Genomic DNA, 20,500 nt, shown 5'->3' with positions numbered 1-20,500 from the left:
AGGTGTCAGAACTGCAATCTGCAGGCTGAACCACTGCCAGCAGACACCCATTCTTCATGCATCCCAACCTGGATGAATGCTCTTATCTTTATAAAGTCTTAAAAATGGACTTTATGTTGCTCAGAAACTAAACCAAATGCACATTGTGTGCCCAAATCCTCAATCAGCTTCTATACTGTTTCATTTTAAAGAACAAACATGGAATGTAAGTGTATCCATGATTCCTCAAGTGTCAGTAGGCCTGAATTAAGGCAATCTCCTCTAGTTCTTAAATTTCCTTCTGCTCCTGGAAAGTGTAACTGTCTCTAACCTGACCTTACTCTAGGATTTATTATTTTTTTTTTTTAAATAACCAAACCAAACACCAACAAAAAACCCCACAAATCAAAAACCCCCTTGATGAATGGGACACAGCAATAACCTTACATACATCACTTCCAGTTACAGCTAAGAAATAACTACATGTAGACACAGCTGGAGGAAAGGAGGCTTGGGTTTGTTGGTGAGGGTTGGGAGGTTTGTTTTTCAAATTGTTGTTGTGTTTTGGTTGTGTTTGGTTGTTGTTGTTTTCTGTAAAGCAGCAGAGATCAGTGCTCTGCAAACAAAACAGCTGTTTGGAGCAAAAGAGGCAATCTCTCCTTTGGGACAAAGAACGCTTGCATCTGCACCCTGTGCCAAGGGAGAATTCTTTCAAGTGTGCCACTTACTGTACCAAAATAGATTGGGTGGAAGTTGATGTTTAAAAAAACCCAACCAAACACAAACAAAGCGAAACATACACAACCAAGAGAAGCCATTAAAAATGGCAATTAAGTTGGCATATTTATGAACCATATAATATGTGCCTTCGGGAGAGGTCAAAGTAATCCCAGTCTGATTTACCATGGCTGTAAGCAATTTCTGAACATTTCCACAGTAGTCAACGTTTTGGGGTTTTGTTAGTTTTGTTCTTTGCCTTGCTTTGAGGATTTTATGTTTGTGTGTGTTCTTCTGTCACAAACAGTCTTTTGAAGACTAAAGAAATATATACATATATATATATATGTATTTGTGTGGTAAAGCTTACTTGTATTAACAAACACTGGAATACAAGGCTAAGAGCAAGGGATCCTGATTAACATAGAAATAACTAGCCATTAAACTTACCAAGTGGAAAATATTCTATAGAGACAATTTAACAAACAGGTGTAGACACTGAATAAATGCACAAAGTTAAAGATTTTTCTTCTTTTTATTTAAACACAAATACATTTACAGCATGCAGGTAAGTTAAAACTATATGGCGTCTTCCCCAAACCAATTGTTTTAATGCATCTTAAGTGTACTGAAGTTAAATCATATTCCACAGGTAGACTTGTCCTCATGTCAAATTTAGAGTTACACACAGTAGTGAGTCAGCATTTAAGTTATGTAAATAATTTAGTTGTTCACCAGAAATAAATATTATTTCACCAAATTCCTATCCTAAACCATCCTTTAAAAAATATGATCTAGAGGAACATAAAAATAAGAACCATTCAAAGACTGCAAGTTGAAAGAGCGGTGTTGAACATTCCTCATATAGACTGAATATTTTCATTTACAAAACCCAGTAATTGTCCTGTCCAGCTGACCTAGGACAGCCAAACCAGAAAAAGAAGTTGTGGTTTTTTTTCTTTTTTACATTTTGAGAGGCAGTTCTCCATAAACTTCATAAAAGGTTTAAAATAAAAAGTTTAAATATAAAAAGGTGATGTACACTGAGCTACAGGCTAGTTACCATTTCATTTATATTTTTAAATAGCAATTTTCAGCACCAAAACCTATTGTAATTACCTACAGGAATGAAACCCCCATTCACAGGCATGAGGAAAAAAAATCCTGCTTCATTTAAATGTATTTTAAAGAAGGTGGGTTTGTTTGTTCTTATGATTGTGTATTAAGAAGTTAAGGTCTGAAAACCTGTAGTTAACATTGAGAAAGGTAACAGAGTGCTGTTTGAACAATGAGAAATTTCAATCTAGTTTGTGGTTCCTTTATTTTTGTCCTCAGTACGCTGCTGTCTTTAATCGTGCTCGAAAACTGCAAGTTCGGAGTGCCCGACAGCCTTAATGAGCAAAACAGTCTTATCTGCTGAAAACTCCAAAATAATGACATTTCTGACTGACGCACTCAACCTTTAAAAACCAAACTATTAAAAATCCAGACTACTGTAGATATAGAAAAAGGCGGTTCAAGGTCTAAAATCTGACTACACTCCATCATAATATAAATATTTTGTCTATTTATAAAAGTTGAAAGTGATTTGCTGCCTGAACAGTGACAGAGTCTCTACTGTTTCCACAGTAACTGATGAGTACCCAGCAAAAAATTCAGCACACAAGGTGGCACCACCTGGGTCTGGGAAGCTTATTGAATTCTTTCAGTAACATAAAGTTCCACCTTTCTCAAAGACCTAGTGACTCGTTTCTATCCAGAATTCAGCTGTTCTAAAACTTAGAGTGGCTAAACCCTATGAATAAGTTAGGCAAACTATACTATAAAATTTTAAAACCCAGATGCAGCTCAGTGGGAGTACTGGAGCTCAAACCCAAAAAAACTCCATGTTTCATTTTGTTAACCAGTTTATAGGACTTTATTGCAAAGAGAAGAAAAATATTCAACAATGACTACTTTGGACATTTCATATACCTACTTAGAAATGGATTACAAATACAATTCAGGGTAGCACTTTATTTTTTTTAAACACATCTCTGGGATTTCCAGATACATCAGTTTTAAAAAGCTGTATCCTTTATTAGTGTATCAGAATTCATTGGGCAGTTGCTGAATTTTTTTTAAATTCTAAGTTAAAATTTTAGCCAACAATTCCAGTATTGTGTATGCAGTGGAATATTAAGTTAAATTTTAGATTGCACTTATTTCACTATTATAAAATAGTGACAGTGAACCACCACAGATACAGACAAATGGATAGACAGGTTCATCAGAATGAAGCAGAATGTTTTCACTCCACCAGACTGTACTGTGTGCACAATCAGGAACAGGACAGATGGGATCATCCATTGCCAAAGTATTTTTTTTGTAAACTTAGGTTTACTCTTATTACTGTACAATATTTAATTCTAAATTACCCAATAAATGGGCATTTAATCAGATAACAGTTAAACAGCCTTGTTCATATTGAACTCTTCAGCTCTGTGGCGCAGCAATCGCAGTGCCTTACGGCAGCTGTCGTAAGCACACTTCAGTATTCTTACACTGTACAAATAAATTTAGTTCCAATGCTCCATGTAGCATTCCAAAAGAAAACTGCAATGTAGAGTGCCGTTCTAATTCAGTGGGACATGTAGTGTTGTATGAAGTGAAAAAAATGAAAGTATACTTAAACACTGTTGCACATTCCCTAAGATGGTAAGATGTACACAAAGTAAGCTAAAAAATTTCAACTAAGATTTTCTCAACGTACATTCAGCTTGGCACAGTGCAGGCTAAATTTAAGACATGAAAGACAAACTGTGTGATGAGCAGAGCTACACTTTTAAGTAACATGTCGTTTTCAAGACGCCAAAATTGCACTCTAGGTTTTTTTCTGAGAATCAGTTAGCAGAATTTGTAGAAGGGGGAAGAGCTGTACAGGCCAGGTATAATTTATACATTTTCAAAAAATAATCCTACAGTCCCCAAAGGGAGAGATTATTGTCATGGAATGACTCCCTCTAAACGATATCCAATCCTTCTCATGTTGCATCTACTTTTCAGCAACTGCAAATGAGAAAAATAACAGAGTTAAGTGCTTGTACCTCACAAGCCAAAAAAGCAGAGTTATTTACATTTACTGTAGACTACACTATTTAAATAGCCTTTAAGAGTCCAATTCTTAGACCACTCAGACAATTGCTAATAAAACATCTACTTTATACTAAGAAATGCCACAATGCAAAGCGTTTAAGCAATACTGTCTCTTACCAACAAATTTACAGTACGATAAACTGACTGAACATCCAATTCTGATTGCCATTAACAGAGTAAACATTACAAACATAAACCAATTATATGTTGCTACTTTTCCAGGTCAGCGAGAACTGTCTGGAAACCATTGACCAGCTGCTGCAGAGTTTTCACTTTACTGTTTTGTGAAGATGAAATGGGAATGAAGAGATCATTTGGCATTAATCATCCTAAAAAAGTTTAATTTTCATAGGCAAATCACAATTTAGCATCTCTGTATTTCTTTAGTATTTCCAGAATAATTTGTTAAATGGTGGTCTCTGAATGTAAAGCAGTACATCACGTTCCTACTGTACCAAAAGTTCTTCTCCAACCAGACATTCAGATGTTTAGTATCTGTATTAACCCTCCCAGAAGTATATGATGACAATACTATGGAGAAAAATGATACTGGCTACCTGACTATTCACAAGCTCAGAACAAGTTTCTATTGAATGGTAAAATAAAGTTCCAAAAAGTTTTGTTCCTTTACTTCTGTAAGGGACAGGTTCTTCCAAAAATAAGATAGGAAAGCTGGAGTAAATTATGTCCACTCTCCCACCTTTAAGTGCTAAACTCTGCATGGTTCTACAGAGAGAGGCAACATGCTGACATTAGAAGAATTATATGACAACTTGACAACTGCTTAAGGGATTCTGTAAGCATATTATGTAAGAGTTTTTTTATTTGTTTATTAAAAAGGTGTTCTAGTCAATACTTATCAATCTTCAAATCCCTCACTATTTATCTACACATAGTCCAAAAGTCAAAGTGCTAAGTCTCCCAGATAAATTCCCCAGGACCAACAGTGAAAGCTCTTCTCCAAAGCAAGAGACAAGCTCTAAATTTAGTTATTTATTGCTCATCATATCAGCTACTCTAAGTACTCTTAAAGAAGCATGAGACTAAACAGGCCCTCTTCAGTTAGAATTCCTGGCAACATCAGAACATGTGCAAACTCTGGCTAAAGTGGGCATCTAAAATCAATTGTGTCAATTGTACCATGAAGTGTCTCTATATTGGACAGCTGAGCTAGATTGCCTTTATAGTCAGAGTAGCTACCTAAACATGAATTTCATCATACTAACATAATCAAGACTCCACAAACTGCCAGTTCCTTGGTCATTCAAGTTAAATGTTTACTAGGAGACACTGCTGAGCAGAACCAGGTACCCTAACTAGTACTATGGCCTGGGTGCCTCTAAATTGGAGAGAAAACTTTGAAAAAATCAGTCACCTAATAAAAAGAAACAAATGTAAACAAGATTAACATAAGCCACTCTGAAGCCCTTGAAAAGAAAAGCACCCAGGGTTCAAGCACCACACATTTTAGGAGTATTTGCAAGCTGAAGACACAGATAACCTAAATTAAGGCAATGCCTCGAAGACATCTATACAAATGTTCCAAAGTGAAGATGACAGAGTGCAGCAAAGCATTACTGTTAGGTGACCAACAGACCATCCATAATGCAGACATTAAGAGACATGATTCTGTGAGCAATTTAGGCATATTAAGTACCAGACAATTTGTAATTAATTAAGAAATTAGAGACATTTTCATATAAGTGCACATATTAATTTCAGTTACTGTAACTGTATTTTAGCTAGGCTAACATTTTAATTTTACTGGATTAACACATTAATTTTTCTGTCAAGTACTTCCAAATTACTGATACACAAAGTAGTGTGCAAACATAGTAAGAACAGCAAGTAAACAACATATAAGAATAGTGTCATTTTTTAATTTCATCACTGAATGTTTTCTGAAGAAAACCATATTTAAGAAGATACTGGCAAACCAAAATAACTTAAACTGTCCAGTCCTTTCCCAAACAGTAGCTATTGGCTGTGACTGGTAACTGTCTCCAACTGTTTTCACATTTTATTCCACTTCAGCAGAACAACTCCAGAACTACATTTTTTACAACAAACACCAGTTTAATAACAAAAGCAGCAGCAGCATTAATCAGATGTACATGTATACTGTTCCTCTAACCATAAAATTCTGTAAAAAATAAAAAGTTAATCTGATTATTCAAGTCATTTTATGCTGCAGAGCGAACTGTAGCAAAAACTAATATTAAATAGCATAATCACATATTTTTAAAAAATCCTATATGACAAACTTACACTTTGTCTTGCCGTCCTCCACCTCCACGCAGTGCAACTGGCTGGCTGTTCTGAGTGAATGCACCTCCACCACGAATTGCACTTGGATGGGTTGGAGAAGCTGCTGGATGCTGGCCAGGACGGATAGGCTTAGCTGCATGAAAAGCAACATGACTTACAAATTTAATCTTTGATTATTCACAATTACTAATGCTTTATTTTAGAGCATCTCAAATGTAATAATCAAAATTGAATGCACTTTGAATAAGAAAACAAGTTTAGGAGATGGCTTTCTGAGAACCTAAAAGATTAGTATCAACTATAAAAAGCCCTGAAAAACAGACAAAGTTGCGCTTTTATTGTCTCTATTAAAGCTAGCAAAGCTTTTGCTAATGATTCTCTGCCCCACCTAATGCATTTCCCTGTATGAGAGGCATTTCTTGGCAATAAGAATGCAATAAGACACATCACTAGACAAAGTTACATGAGTGTTATGTTCCTGTAAGGAGTCGTTATATCCTGCTGTATTTCCCACATCTACTTGATTAATAAGCCACTAGTTCCTCTGCTCTGCAAGTGGTTCAGCATACTGATCGCTCCACAGACAACACTGTTTCATCAACTTCTTACCACCATACAAAAATACAACTTACTCTACTACTGAAGTAAAAAATAGTAGTTTTGACAGGTGCATACACAAGCTGCATACACTTTGAAAAATTATGTTTTCAATCAGTTTTGCACAAGCTCTTAACAGGACACACACAACAGTATGACTTTACAAAATTCTGTGATAGCAAACAGAAGCATTTAAAGTTTCAGTAAGTAAGAGTGTACATAAAGTACCTACAGGCAGCAACTGTATCAGAGAAACACTTCCCAGTTTCTGCCTCATAGCAATTGATCTCCAGTAAGACATGACTAGTACATCTCGACATATAAGTAACAAGAGGCTTTACACCTGTGGTAAGCTCACTAGAGAATTCTGTTTGTCTTTGAGATCACTTGAGAGAAAGATAGGACAAGAAAGCACCTGCCACCCAGCCAACACTTGAACTGACCAAGAAAACCACTAAGTTTATTCTGCAACAGCTCTTTGCAGACCTACAGAATATGAACCAAGTTTAACTGCAACGCTTATCTCAGTTGCATTTAAGGGAAATACATTGATTGCAGAAGTCCTGACACAGGACAACAAAAGGGCTGGAACACATAGTTACATCTACAACAATAACCCAATAGGCACAGTGGAGCCCTCCACAGATCACACACCCTTCTGGCCCTCATTGCTTGACAGTGTAATGGCAGCTGGAAGACCATGGGAATGTGACTGTTTTCCCACCACACAGTAAGAAACATTACTAGCTACTACAGATCTTTTTTTCCATCCTTTCCCCATAGAGAGCACTACAGAGTACTGCATGTTTTCGAACAAAGAACCGAAAACATAACTAGGGATTTAGGATGATAGCTGGGGGTAGAGGGACAGACAAAACCACAAGATCAAGAGACAGCAAGACACTTTTTTGTTATTTAAGGTGATGGCTTAATCTCTCTCCTTGCTTTGGAATATCTACTTAGTCTTAGAAACTGGAAGGGAATTGGCACAATGTTACAGACTTGCGACTCACATTCAGTGTATTGTTTTGTTCTAGGGAATGGAACACATGTTCAGGCTAGAACATGCTACCAGGAAACCAGCTACCAGAACATCCAGCTACCAGGAAAAGACCTATTTCAAATACATAAAAACATACAACCAAGCATACACCACCACCCAGCACAGTCTATTAAGCAAAACATAATCCATAGTAGAAAATACATCATGTTCATGCATGCAGTGCCAACTAAGGCTGAAAGGTGCACATGTGCACAAAGATCACAAAAATCAGGAGACCGATGAAGTTTTACAGGGCAAGGGATTCTTAACTAACCAATTTGTGCAGAATGTCCTCTTCTGGCCATATTCTTGGATCTTACAGCTTCCTTTATACGATCTACTTCTTGCTGATACCGTTTGCGATCACGAGAAGCATTCTCTTTGGCTTCCTTCAGTGCGGACTCCAAAGCTTTAACTCTTTCAGCTGTAGCTCTAAGTCGCTTCTCCAGTTTAGGAAGTTCACAGCGAAGATCTGCATTATCACGTACCAGCTACAAAATAAAAATTGATTATTTTCTTGATATCGCTCTTACAGGGAGAGCCGACCAAACAGCCTCTAGCCCCTACAAAGGTGAAGCAGTAGGACTACTATACTGTCTTTGCTAGAGCTTTTAGTAAATCTAATAGCTCATCAGTAAGATTGTCATTTGAAAATCAGTTACTGTGGCAGAACATGCTACCCAGCATCAGCACTTAAAGTCTACATTCTTCTTCAGAGACAGGCAAGCAACCCCTAGGCCGACATACTAACTCTAAACACCAACTTGGATCTTCTTCAGTTTAAATGCAGCTATTTTGTTACATACCCACATGTACTTCAAATAGCTATTAGTGTACTTACAGGAAAACCTGAGTGTGTCTCTGGATATAAAACAGACTAAAGATGTAGTAGTATTTAATTATAAAACAGTTACTTTATGACCAGTATGCATTCAATCATTTCTATAACAATGGATCTAAAGTAGTTTGTTTTTAACTAAAACTTGAAATTAAGCCTCATTGTACCTGCTTGTGAACCTTTGTAAGCTGTTCAAGATTATTCTCAAGGAAGGAAATCTTCTGTTTTTGTGCAGCACTGCCTCCTGTATCATCCGAGTCAATCTCAGCACTCTGCAGTAACAAAGGCATGGGGAGGAAGAGGCTGAGTACAAATCTGAACTTGCATATTAAAATTAAACAAATTAAACAAATTAAAAAATACACCGCATAAAGACCAATTCCTAATTTAGTTCTAAACTGAAATCTACACAGCATTCTCAGAAACACCATGTTTCACTACAGCACCACATTACCTTTTTCACCCTCGTAGCCAGATCTTGAACAAACAACTTCCGAAGATTGTGAAGAGTCTGAAGTTCTTTTGCCTACAGTTAAGGACAAGAAACAATTTAAAAATATTTAAAATAGCTCTGAAGGAAAAAAAAAAAAAAACCCACACAAGTATTAATATTTGCTTTAGAATATATTCTGACTATCTTACCACAGTCTCTTCCAAACCCTTTAAATCTTGTCTTGCTTGTTCCCGTCTGTCCTGCATAACCCTAAAAGAGAATAAAATCATGCTGAAACATCTGAGCAAAACTAGAAATTTTAATGTTTTAGGAGACTACAGTGATAAAAACCATATGGTAAAAATGAAACATGTCTTTCAGTTGAAGACCTCCATTAAGGATGTAACCATATTGAAGGAATACAAACAAGTGTATTCAGATACATAAATTCTAAGTTTCTAGAACAGGTAAAGACAGACTTAAAATCAGGTCAAGGGTGAAGACTTGGCAATCTTATCCTACAAATGATCTTTGCTCTGACCAGCTGGGATTGTAAGCATCACATGAGACAGAAAGGATTTTTCTTTGTTTTGTTCTCCCACCTCACCACTAACACCTTTGCCAACGCCCGCATCGGAACACAAGAATTAAAAAAAAAAAAAGCATAAGGGAACTGTTACAAGCCCATTCCAGTCTTAAAGCTTGCAATACTTAGATGTAAATTGAGAAGTTACTTACTCAAACCCACAGCGTATTAACAAAGAAAAAGTTGTGGCCTTCATATCTTTCTTAACTTTACTTTCAATTTAAAATATTAAGGCAGTGCAAAGGTTTTAAAGTTAAGTTCAAAAAGGCTCTGGAGCCTCTCTAGTAGATGCATCATACAGTGAGAGCCACTTCACCATATTAGGTCGCTACAATTTAAAAACCTAAGTGTTCCCACACACATTTGTTTTATGCACCGTAATCACTTACGTAAGTTCATGTAGCTTTCTACTTTTTTCCTGATCAGTCGCTTTCAACTTCTCATGCTCAACTCTAAGACGTTCCTGTTCAAGCATCATCTTCTGGTTTTGGCTGAATACAGAAAGTAAATATTATATCCATTATTTAAACTAAATCCTCCAGACATGATATTCAGTAAAGCAACACAAGTTTGAAAGAGACTGCTGAAGGAAATCCTTGCCACATACTTCCCACTATACTGCGCTTCTGTATTCACACAGTCTGGAGACATTTGGCACTACTAAAATAACCATTACTTACTCTTGAAGTTCAGTGATAAGTTTCTCTTTTGCATCAACTTCATCTCTTAGGCTACTGATTTGTTTCTGATGCGTCTCACGATGGCTCTGAATTTGCTGTTCCACAGCTTGCTGTTAGATAAAACAGTATGTATTATATGATTTTAGAACTTGCCATACTTCACCTTGTAGGTTTGTTGTTGTTGGTTTTTTGGTTGTTTGTTCATGGGTGGTGTGTGGGGGGGTGTTTGCTTTTTTGTTTGTGGTGGTTTTGTTTATTTTGTTTTAAATGATGAAATTAACTTACCTTGACTTCATTTGCAGTTTGAACCTTATTTAAGTGCTCTTTCTCCATCTCATGGACTTTTTCTAGTAGGGATAGAAGAGAGAAAACACATTTCAGCCAGGTAACTAGGCCATCACAGGGAGATGTAGTTAATGCCGCCTTCCCTCCCCAACACCTTAAAATTTGGAAGTAGTCCCCTCTCTTCACAGAGATCCATTAAATCAGTAGCATCTCTAATTTAATCCTATCCATAGCAGTTCTTTCAAACAGCAAACATGCTTTCCTATTGATTAATTCTACATATTCCGTAGCAAAACGCCATTCTACAGCTCTGGCTTTCAATCTAAATGGAACAGAACAACTCTCTGTTTATCACTATATACTTAAAACGGTGGTGGTGCTGCCTGGGGTGTAGGGAGGCAATTCCTACCCTGTGCTCGGAGTTGAACTAATTCTTCATTAAGGGAATCCACAGACTCTTCCAGTTGTCTCTTTTTCTGTTCCACATTCTGAAGATACTCAGTCAATGACTTGATCTTGGCTTCATGCTTGTAGAATGGAAAGATTCATTTACTTTGGAACTGGGTATCACAGAACTGCATTTGCATAAACAGTTCATACTTATTTTTAAACAAGTAATTTGATCTCAAAACAAAAATGATGCCAGCTAAACTCTAAGACAAATATGACTATTCAAGTAGATCTGTAGTGCATCCTGTAAGAAAATGTCATTATCCTGGATTGGAATGAAATACATTTTGGCTGGGAGAAGAGACATTTTGAATGTTAAACACTGTCAGAGGCAAGAGAGGCCCACTTTATTTAGAAGACTGCACTGAAATTTGCATCTCCTGATTTAAAAGACAGATGACCATCTGTATGTATATCAAAATATAGAAAAATAAAATTGCATGTGTAGATCACAGTTTTAAAAAGTCGTAAAAGTCATATTACTGATCTTTTCTAACAATCACATTAAAATGGCTTTTCTCACATTAGAAGTAAATTCAATCTGCTATGCAAACCTACTACAGTTTTACTGTGCTATTACTACCTCTCCCACTTCCAACTTGCTGCACTAAGTAGGCAGAGTGCTCATGAGCCTCTGCTTCTGCAACACTTGTATTTGTCAATGATTCTGTGATGGAGAATGTACGGACCCTAGTATTTAATACAAGTGCTACAAAAATGTTATCAGGCTACAGACATATTGCAGAAACCCTGACATCCTGTCACACAATTACTCAGAAACATCTAAACCAAACAGAGTATTGAGGATACAGTTGAGCTTTGTGACTGTTTGATCACAATGTACTTTGTTAGGTGACAAAAAGAAATTACAACTTCCCCACCCCCTAGCAGGTTAATAAATTCAAAAGAACATTTAGGAAGTACACGGTAAAGAAATATTTACCTGTGAGATTCGGAGCTGGCAGGCAGCCAACTCCTTTTCATTTTCTTCCATTTTCTTATTGCTTTCAGCTTGCGTGCCTTCTAACTGTTTGCAACGTTTCACCATTGTTTTTACTTCTGATTTCATTTTACTAATGTACAGTCTCGCAACTGTGAATTCTTCATCTATCATGCCGGTTCCCTCAGGCTGCTGAAAAGCATGGATTGACAAGTTTAGAAAGCTCAGATAACAAAACAGGTTTAAAGATGTGCTGGAGCAACTTAGTACCCAGCACATATCCTCTGCTTTGACTAATCATCAGAACATTTAAAGACCAAAATGAAACGTTAAGTTTTCTGATTATTTAGAAGTTTGTACAAAGGTAATGAGTCACATGAAACAGGCAATAGTTCACTACAGATTTCTAACACCACCTGCATTCTTGTCCTACATTGATCTTCTAGAGTTATATTTTATTTCAGGTCCTCAGTCCATTTTCAATACAACATGATAACATAATAACACTTATATCAAAATCCTGATTGCCACTGTAGGTCAGCATTAGATTTCCAAGACAATGCTGTTGATTATGACCATAGAGCAGTTTAACGGTATGAATGAAAACACTACTTCAGAAAAAAGAAAATAAATTAAAGTCATACCTGCTCTTTCTTTTCTTTGCATAATCAAATTTTGTTCAGGACCTGATTAAGTCACAGTATTAAGCAGTGGATAAGCTTATGCTCAAATTATTAATATATATGAGGCTTCCTATGGTGATTATTTTTATCATACTAAGAAAACTGACCCCATCTGCCACAATGTATGTGTGTACTACAAGGCAATAAAACTTGCAGTGACTAATCCTTACCTTGACATCATTATTTCCTACTGCAATTCCTATCTCTGCAAGATCTTTTAGTAAGGAGGCCATCATTTCTGTTGCTCGTTTCTTCTGGTGGTTGGTCATTTCTTTAAGTTTCTGAAGCTCGGCATCTATACTGGCTAGAGTGACCTAGAGTAAAAGAACTTACACTTTGATAAACAAAACATACTCTCGTTTTTAGAACTAGTTTCAAACTATTTAAATACAGTAAAATACAGTTGCCTACTGAAACGTCCCATTTTTATGGCTAAAATCAGATTAGTATCAACCTAGGTGAACATACCATACAGTAAAAATTTAGACAGTATTTCTTCTGAAAGAAATGAAAAGTAACACAGACAGAAGCCCTCAGCTTACAAAATAAAATCTTACAACTCTGCAACAAAATTCAACGTTGTTAAACAGTATTCAGAGTTATATACAGATAAATATTACAGAGAACTGCTTTTATAGAAAGAAGGTACACGGACAGCAGGTCTAACACTTTTCACCATATTTTGGTACAGGAAAATAATTTCAGCTTTGCCTGCAGAGCTCTTAACTCTTTCCTACCTGCAAATCAAAAAACGGCACCCAATTCCGAGAGTTCATAAGCACTACACTTACTCTAGAGCAGTTTTTCGGCAAGTTTGAGCTGCTGTGGTTGGAACAGCTGCAGCTCAGCAGCTGGCATACTCAAAAGTTGTCTGTTCTTTGTTGTCCAGTTAAAAAAAAGGCATAAGTTTTACAGCAGAAAAGTTTCAGCCAGTGATGCCAAAGGGTGGTTACTGCACAGGCTGGCTGTGACAGACAAAGAACCTTGAATGTCTTCATTTTACTGCATCTCAGAACAGTTCTTGCTTTCTTGTGGATTGAGTTATTCATGATACTCAACGGACATTAGCTATATTATCTAGAATCACTTGACTCTATAAACTAATCAAAACGAACAATGCAAACAAATAATAATAAAAAAACCCAACACAGAAAAAAAAACAAGCCACACACTCCAGAATCATATACATACACAGCTAGTCTATTCTACCAAATTTTAAATGTTGCTCTTCATAGGAAGACCAGAGCTGATATGACTTTCGGTTGACCTTCAAGTGACGTAAGTTACCAATAAAGATTACTCAAATCAGCATACTTAGAAATTTAAAAAGAAGTTTCATGATCTTATGAACATCAATTTTAATGCCAGTGTTCTGTCTAGTCAAATCTTTCTAACTAAAAATTGAAAGCCACGTTCAGTAGAAGACCCAGATCCACGCAATTTTCACGTTCAAGAATGTGTCCACAATGCCAGCGAATGCCACACTGATCCTTTCCATTACTTAAAATTTTATGATAATAGGTGGAATATTAACTGTTGAAAACTCATTGAAGTCTGCCAAATGATTGGCTTCCAAAACTGTGAGTCAATTCAGAAACCATGCAGGTGTGTAAGGAGGTATATTGTATTAATCCTGTGCGACTGATGCTGCATCTGTACTTTAACCAGGCTGATCTATTGGAGTATGTGCTCAGCATTCACGATTACTCCTTGCAGAAAGTAAAATAAATCGCTTATTTTTGAAGGCATCAAGGTAAGTTATTTTACATGCCATAAATACAGCAAGCAAATACACATTCCTTTCATGAAAAGCTGCCATGTTCTCACTGCAACCTCAAGACTGGAATGAGCAGACTCTTAAGTGAGGATTAACCCAACTGCACCAGAGAGACAAACAAAACTGAATCAGATCATCAGCATGTAATGGAAGTGTTAACTTCTGGCATTGTTCTGAATATTCTTCAGGTAGTAAAACGTCATATGTACTAGAAGGATGAGGGCTATCAAGGTCAGTATCCACTCCTCATTTTTCTGAAGCTTACTGGTTTTAGAAAATCATTCTTTGCAAAAACTAAAGAAGTTTTAGACTTAGGCTCCCTTTAAATGACTTCAAGCAAGAAATACAGGTAAGGCAAGAAAAGTTACTTTAAAGACTGTCAGTAATTTCTTATCCAAATTTCATACCGATTTTTGATTGAGTTCATCACTAAGTAGTTCATATTCCTTTGCTTTATCTTCTACTTCCTGAGACTTCTGATCATAGTTGACAGCAAGTTCTTCAAGGGCTTGTAACACCTCTTTCACTTCCTCTTTAGAGGCATCGTTTTCAGCCTGAAGGCGATTCAGCTCTGCTTGCAGGTTGTCTTGGTCCCGTCTGGTCGACGCTAAGAGCTGCAACATTGACAGAGATTTATTTTAAATTGCAAAAACAAATAATCATCAAGAAAACTCCATGTAAAAATTGAATCTTATTAGTGCTTTTGGCCACTACAATAGCTCATATCTACATTTTTGGTGTCTAGCATTACAGGTACAGTAAGAGTACAACAAACAAATTTACCTATATCCATAGTTCTTTAGCTTTTAAAGTACTTTCAAAGTGGAAATAATTACTAATCGAGACACATTAGGACTACAACTGGACACACAAATTAAATATTTCAAGTTCAAAACAAAGTTATTGAACACTAGTCATGAGTCTGAAACTGTCAACAAGCTAGGGACTAAAGTTCCAGCATTTTAACTCTGTTAGCTGCTGAAGAATTACTAGACAATGTGAATGGTTGTTAAAAAGGAAGATTTGTTTATTTAAACAAAATTAAACAGTAGCTCCAGCTTCCTGAGTCCTCAACCCATTTCCTTCTCGCCGCATACACAAAGACTATTTTTTTTAATCTTTGTTCTATATAGAACTATGTTTTCTAGTATCTTGGCTAAATGATATTAGCCATTACTAATAGGTACTTTCACCATGTAATTAAGTTACATAATTGGTAACATGCATACAAATAATTTGAATATTTTAGGAGGTATGGTCTGAAGTAACACAGATTCCTTTTCCTTTATGGGCCATTACATTTCCCTCCTCCCCCTTCTCTCTCTGCACAGCAACTGACCAAAAGTAAACCTTAAAACAGATTTCTTACAGTAAATGGAGGTATCTCCAGTTTTGACAAACTGCTAACTTTGCATCGGGAATGCAACTGCTGATGTTTTGCATAAAATATCTCAATTCTGTTTCTCTTCATGGATACTTAAGGTTCAAGTAAACTGGCTTAAGTTTAACCATTAGCACAGTGTAAGTGGTGGGAATGAATATGCACAACATTTAGATAAGGAATAAAACAGCTACTGTACAGCAGGAAGTCGCCATTCTACTACCTGGTCATAAACTTGCAATCTATTCAGAACATCTCCAATTTATTTAAAGGAAAGACAAAGAGAATAAAGATGCAAGAGTGAAACTCACCTCTTCCTGATCCAACATCTGTGTTTTCAGTTTTTCTACTAGTTGGCTCTGCTGATTAATTTCTTCATCCTGCAGTTGAAGTAAGACACTGTTAATAAACTGACAAATACCACTCAGAAAAGATAAACTAAGAGAGAGCAGATGTTAGACATCTAACTTGTTGACATTCTGAGACAATTAAACAACTGAAAGCAATAAAAGTAAAAAAAAAAAATAATCCTTTTGATTTCACTGACTGATCCATTAGCTGCTTAACCTGGCATGTATATGTAAAATACCATGCTTCGAAGACAAAACTCTTATACCTGTGCTTTTGCAAGTCCTCTCCTAGTTGTTCTAACTTCTAAGAAACAATTAAGATTTAATTACAAGATTTTTTCCTCTCCAAATTTAGTACTACTGCTTAAATTTGAAATTACATTCAAATAAAATATGCATAACATGGCAGGAAAAAACTGCTGCCCTCAAACTACTCATTCTCCTGCTTTCTCACTATTTTCCTTTTTCAGGTCCTTTTTCCAAACAACCAGCTGGGAATGTTCTACACCCAGAAAGCAGAAACATCGTTCAAGATTCTCATTAACTTTAGCTTCTTAACTTTAATTTTTACCTTTTTTTTTTTCCCCCTATGTACTGATACTTTAGTTTTCAGGACATTTTTAGTAGTTTCAGCAAAGGAGAAGAGCAATTACAAATATCTCAGCACCAGATACAGCAATTTTGATTTCTCTTAATCAGAGCTTCAGAACTAGAGTAGGCACTCCCAGCAAATACTTAACCAAGCTGTACTAACAAATGAAGACTGGCAAATTAAATATTGCACAATATGTAGGAAATATAGATTGAGCTATAATGTAAGAATGGCATACCTTGTCATCCAGTTGTTTGTACAGTTTGGCAATTTCTTCCTCACATTTTCTTCTCTCAGCATCAGTGAAGTTGCCAGTTACTCCAATTGTGGTAGCTGGTGTATCATTAATAACAGTAATATCCTTGTCCACTGCAAAAGCTTCTAAGTTGGCTTTCTCCTTATCAAACTGTTCATCAACTGGTACAGTCTCCCCTTAAAGAAAAGAATATCGTTTTAGTACAGTCAGCCATGAAGTATCTTCCACAAATTTAGCCTTGAGAAGTGTTATATACTCCTTACTAACAGTACTGCTCCACAGTTAATAAGCAATTAAGTTCACATGGTTACATGATGAAAAAAAATTACCACTAGATCACCCAAACTATTTCCTGCTCACCACAGAACATTATATTTCACTCAGTTACTGCTATAAGCTCCAAACATCACGTCGAACTGTATCTTCTAGAAAAGCACCAAACTTGTCCTTTCTTTTTCCCTTGGCAGTTTGCTTTCCTAGGTAGCCATATTAATTTTACACTGCTTTACTTCCAATTTAAAATATTTTTTCAGTTACACTTTTATCCTCTTATGTTCATTAAGCCTCTTCTGATGAGAAGACTTTCCTAACTTCACACAGAAAAAAATGCCACATGCTAATCAAGACACTTCTCCAGTAAACTAAATTCCTTAGCATCTTACTACAAAACATTTCATTCAGATCTTTGAAGGTATGGGCTCCTTCTACATTCTACTGAGCTTATTTAAGTGAACCCATTTTTCTCAGATTTCCATCAGGATATGGTGCAGTTGTCTACAAGATTACAAAATCACCTTCTATAGCTGCCAAACTCCAGCACAGATCTGTAAGTATGACCTCTGTTCTCCTGAATTTAAGGCTTCATATTTAACTTGTGTTTTGTCAGACACTTCAATTGATAAGAAGTTAATTACTTAGGAAGAAAGAATGTGCACACATTCTGCACTGTCATAGATTTGGCATTTTGGGTGGGGTTTTTGGTCTATTAATGTGTTTGAGTTTTAAACAAGGATAAGATCTTGTGATATCACTTTGTTTAGTTTTCTAATTCAAAGTATTAGCCTCAGTTTCCGCATTTACAATATCATTTTTTCTCCCCCAAAATGAAATTTTTAGATGTAACTCTAGCTTTGCTAGTAAAGCAAGTGTTGAAGAACCTAACACCAATATACTTTCAGACATTTTTGCCATTATGTCATTGAGAAGTTGTTCCAGCTGCAATACAGTGAAAGACATGAAGTTCCAACATCAACTTAATATCTTAGCTTTAATATTTTTATTACTGTCTTGCATAGTGCTCTTAATTATTCCTGGTATCCTGAAGACCAATGCAGTGCCTATTGTCTCTCCTAAAGTTTATAGAACAAAAATACAATTGCTTCTCACCGTTTCGCCATCTGTTGAGTTCATTTTCTAGCCACTGTATAGTGTTACGCAGAGTCTTGTTTTTCTCCTTTTCCTTCTCATACTTTTTCTTCCACTGTTCTGCAGTGAGCTCCACGTTGACACAGACTGTGTTCTTAATGGTCTTTGCTCTACAGAGAAAGAGCAAAAAGCTCTGAAACTTCATTTTTAAAGAAAGGAATTCAATAAAATTTCTGCATATCACTGGTGAAAGCGTAAACATTCCCACCTCTTCCAAAAGATTATTTCCACTCCCTGACAGTTGACTATTCTTTTCATTGCATTGGTACAACTGTGAATGGATGGGGCAATACAATACACTTTGGGAAGGCTGAAAAGTCTCAAGCTGGTTGAGCTGGAAAAATTCAGCTGCAGACTTTCACCTGAAAGAATTCTAGTCAGGACAGTATTGCACAGCTTTGAACAAAGGGCAGCATTTACCACACATAGCAAATATTTCTCCAGTGGAGAACATAACACCTTTAAGGTGTAAACAATCTAACGTATTCAAGAAACAGCTCATTTCAACCTAAAAATCCAGTTACTAGATCTCCATTAACCAACAAGGTGTACAAGCTATAAAGTTCAGATGTGGTTACCTACGTTCAGTGAAGCAAATCTCATCCAAAGACTTTGGAGATGAAACTACAGCACTAACAATATATCTTCATGAAGTTAACATACAGTTTTCACTTTAGCGCCATGTCTCACTTCAGTAATTTTTCTGTATAATCTCCTACTACCAAACACCTGCTTCCCCAAGACCAAAACAGGAAAAAAGCTTAATGGTAGTTAGAAATTCCACCTCCCATATTACAACTCCTTTAAGCATCTTTCTGCAAAGATATTCCACCAGATTTTTAAGAATTTTTGCAGTCATCTAGTCTGCTTTCTATAACAAAACACTTCTCTGAAAAGAACAGTGGTGAACTATCTTGATGAAATAAAGTGGAAGAGGTACCCTAACACAGAAGACTAGATGAACTAACTAAAACGCTGACAGCTTTTCTCACGTGCTCCAACAAACTAAGTGATTAAATCCAGTGGTCAGGAACTGGAGTATTACAATGAAGCATTAATAACAGTGGTAAAGAAGAGATATCTAACAAAATACCAAATTTGAAATGGGTACTTAAAAATACAATTACAAATGACAGAGGAATTTAGAAGTAGTAATTCAAATGTTACTGGAATGCTAGATAAGGAAACAGACCAGAAGACATAATTCAGCAGGCTATCAAAGAAAGGGTTGCAGGGGATGGGATCCCTGGTAAATAAAGGATTAAACTTAACGGGGGAGAACTCCTCCCTCTCTCCTTCCACTTCAGGAAAAAAGAAAAAAAAATAACAATTTTTTTTAAAAAAAGAGTATTAATTCCTGTGCGAGACTATACATTAAACTGCATTTTGAACCAAACTATACGCTGTCCTCCTGAAAATACAGTCTTCAGGATCTGGCCCAGTTTAAAGATTTTTATATAAGAAAGATCTCAATACTTCGCTATGCATGCACTGAAGAATGCCAGAAAGAAAGTAAACATTCTAATTGATTTGGTTCAGGAATGTTCACAGAGTAACTTATTTCTCATTCTGGGTTTATTTATGAACATAGTAAGAACAAAATATCAAGCCATTTGCTCACCTTTGGCCAAACAGAAGAGTAGATTTAGTTTCAGATTCATTGTATGAAGACGGAGAACAGCAAATAACTATAGTGGTTCTGCAATTACCCCCTAGTGAATCTTGAAGGATTCTGGTCATTTTGCTATCACGATATGGAACATAAGTCTACCAAGAAAATGGTTAAAAATCAGTCAGTCATGTATTTTTCAGACACCCTATTTAATTAGTTGAAACAAGAGCTATACTTTTGCTAGGTATAATTTAATTAGAAAGACATTAAATTCTACTTTAATTCATAAATCATAAGACTGAACACACACGGGTTGGCATAAAATTCTCTTTCCATGCTTGGTAACTTCTAGAGTACAAGAAAACTTTCACCATGATGCTTAGGTGCCTCAACATTAAATGGAAATTTATTAATTATCAGCATCAACACAGTACAAGAATAACAGTCATTTGTAAAGTGCAATTGGATTAGTTT

The 20,500-nt window shown here is 36.1% G+C and overlaps 1 protein-coding gene across 2 annotated transcripts in view; it reads right to left on the bottom strand.

Annotated features, from left to right (window-relative positions):
* Positions 1-1,212: 1,212 nt before the first annotated feature.
* KIF5B (kinesin family member 5B) overlaps positions 1,213-20,500 on the bottom strand; it is a 34,985-nt gene continuing 15,697 nt past the window's right edge. The window contains exons 10-26 of one of the 2 annotated variants that reach the window (XM_065050530.1): positions 20,036-20,181; positions 18,376-18,524; positions 16,972-17,165; positions 16,103-16,171; positions 14,818-15,024; positions 12,804-12,947; positions 11,954-12,142; positions 10,970-11,087; positions 10,561-10,622; positions 10,276-10,385; positions 9,985-10,086; positions 9,219-9,279; positions 9,031-9,102; positions 8,744-8,848; positions 8,013-8,229; positions 6,100-6,232; positions 1,213-3,744 (exon numbers count right to left, since the gene is read on the bottom strand). In XM_065050530.1, the coding sequence (XP_064906602.1) occupies positions 3,738-3,744; positions 6,100-6,232; positions 8,013-8,229; positions 8,744-8,848; positions 9,031-9,102; positions 9,219-9,279; positions 9,985-10,086; positions 10,276-10,385; positions 10,561-10,622; positions 10,970-11,087; positions 11,954-12,142; positions 12,804-12,947; positions 14,818-15,024; positions 16,103-16,171; positions 16,972-17,165; positions 18,376-18,524; positions 20,036-20,181 (2,085 nt within the window). In that variant the 3' untranslated portion in view covers positions 1,213-3,737. The remainder of the gene's footprint in view (positions 3,745-6,099; positions 6,233-8,012; positions 8,230-8,743; positions 8,849-9,030; positions 9,103-9,218; positions 9,280-9,984; positions 10,087-10,275; positions 10,386-10,560; positions 10,623-10,969; positions 11,088-11,953; positions 12,143-12,803; positions 12,948-14,817; positions 15,025-16,102; positions 16,172-16,971; positions 17,166-18,375; positions 18,525-20,035; positions 20,182-20,500) is intronic. The other variant, XM_065050531.1, reaches the window with a different exon arrangement.

This window comes from Columba livia, chromosome 2 (assembly GCF_036013475.1).
Source record: "Columba livia isolate bColLiv1 breed racing homer chromosome 2, bColLiv1.pat.W.v2, whole genome shotgun sequence".
Taxonomy (NCBI): domain Eukaryota; kingdom Metazoa; phylum Chordata; class Aves; order Columbiformes; family Columbidae; genus Columba; species Columba livia.
This window is presented reverse-complemented; position numbering and strand designations above follow the sequence as displayed.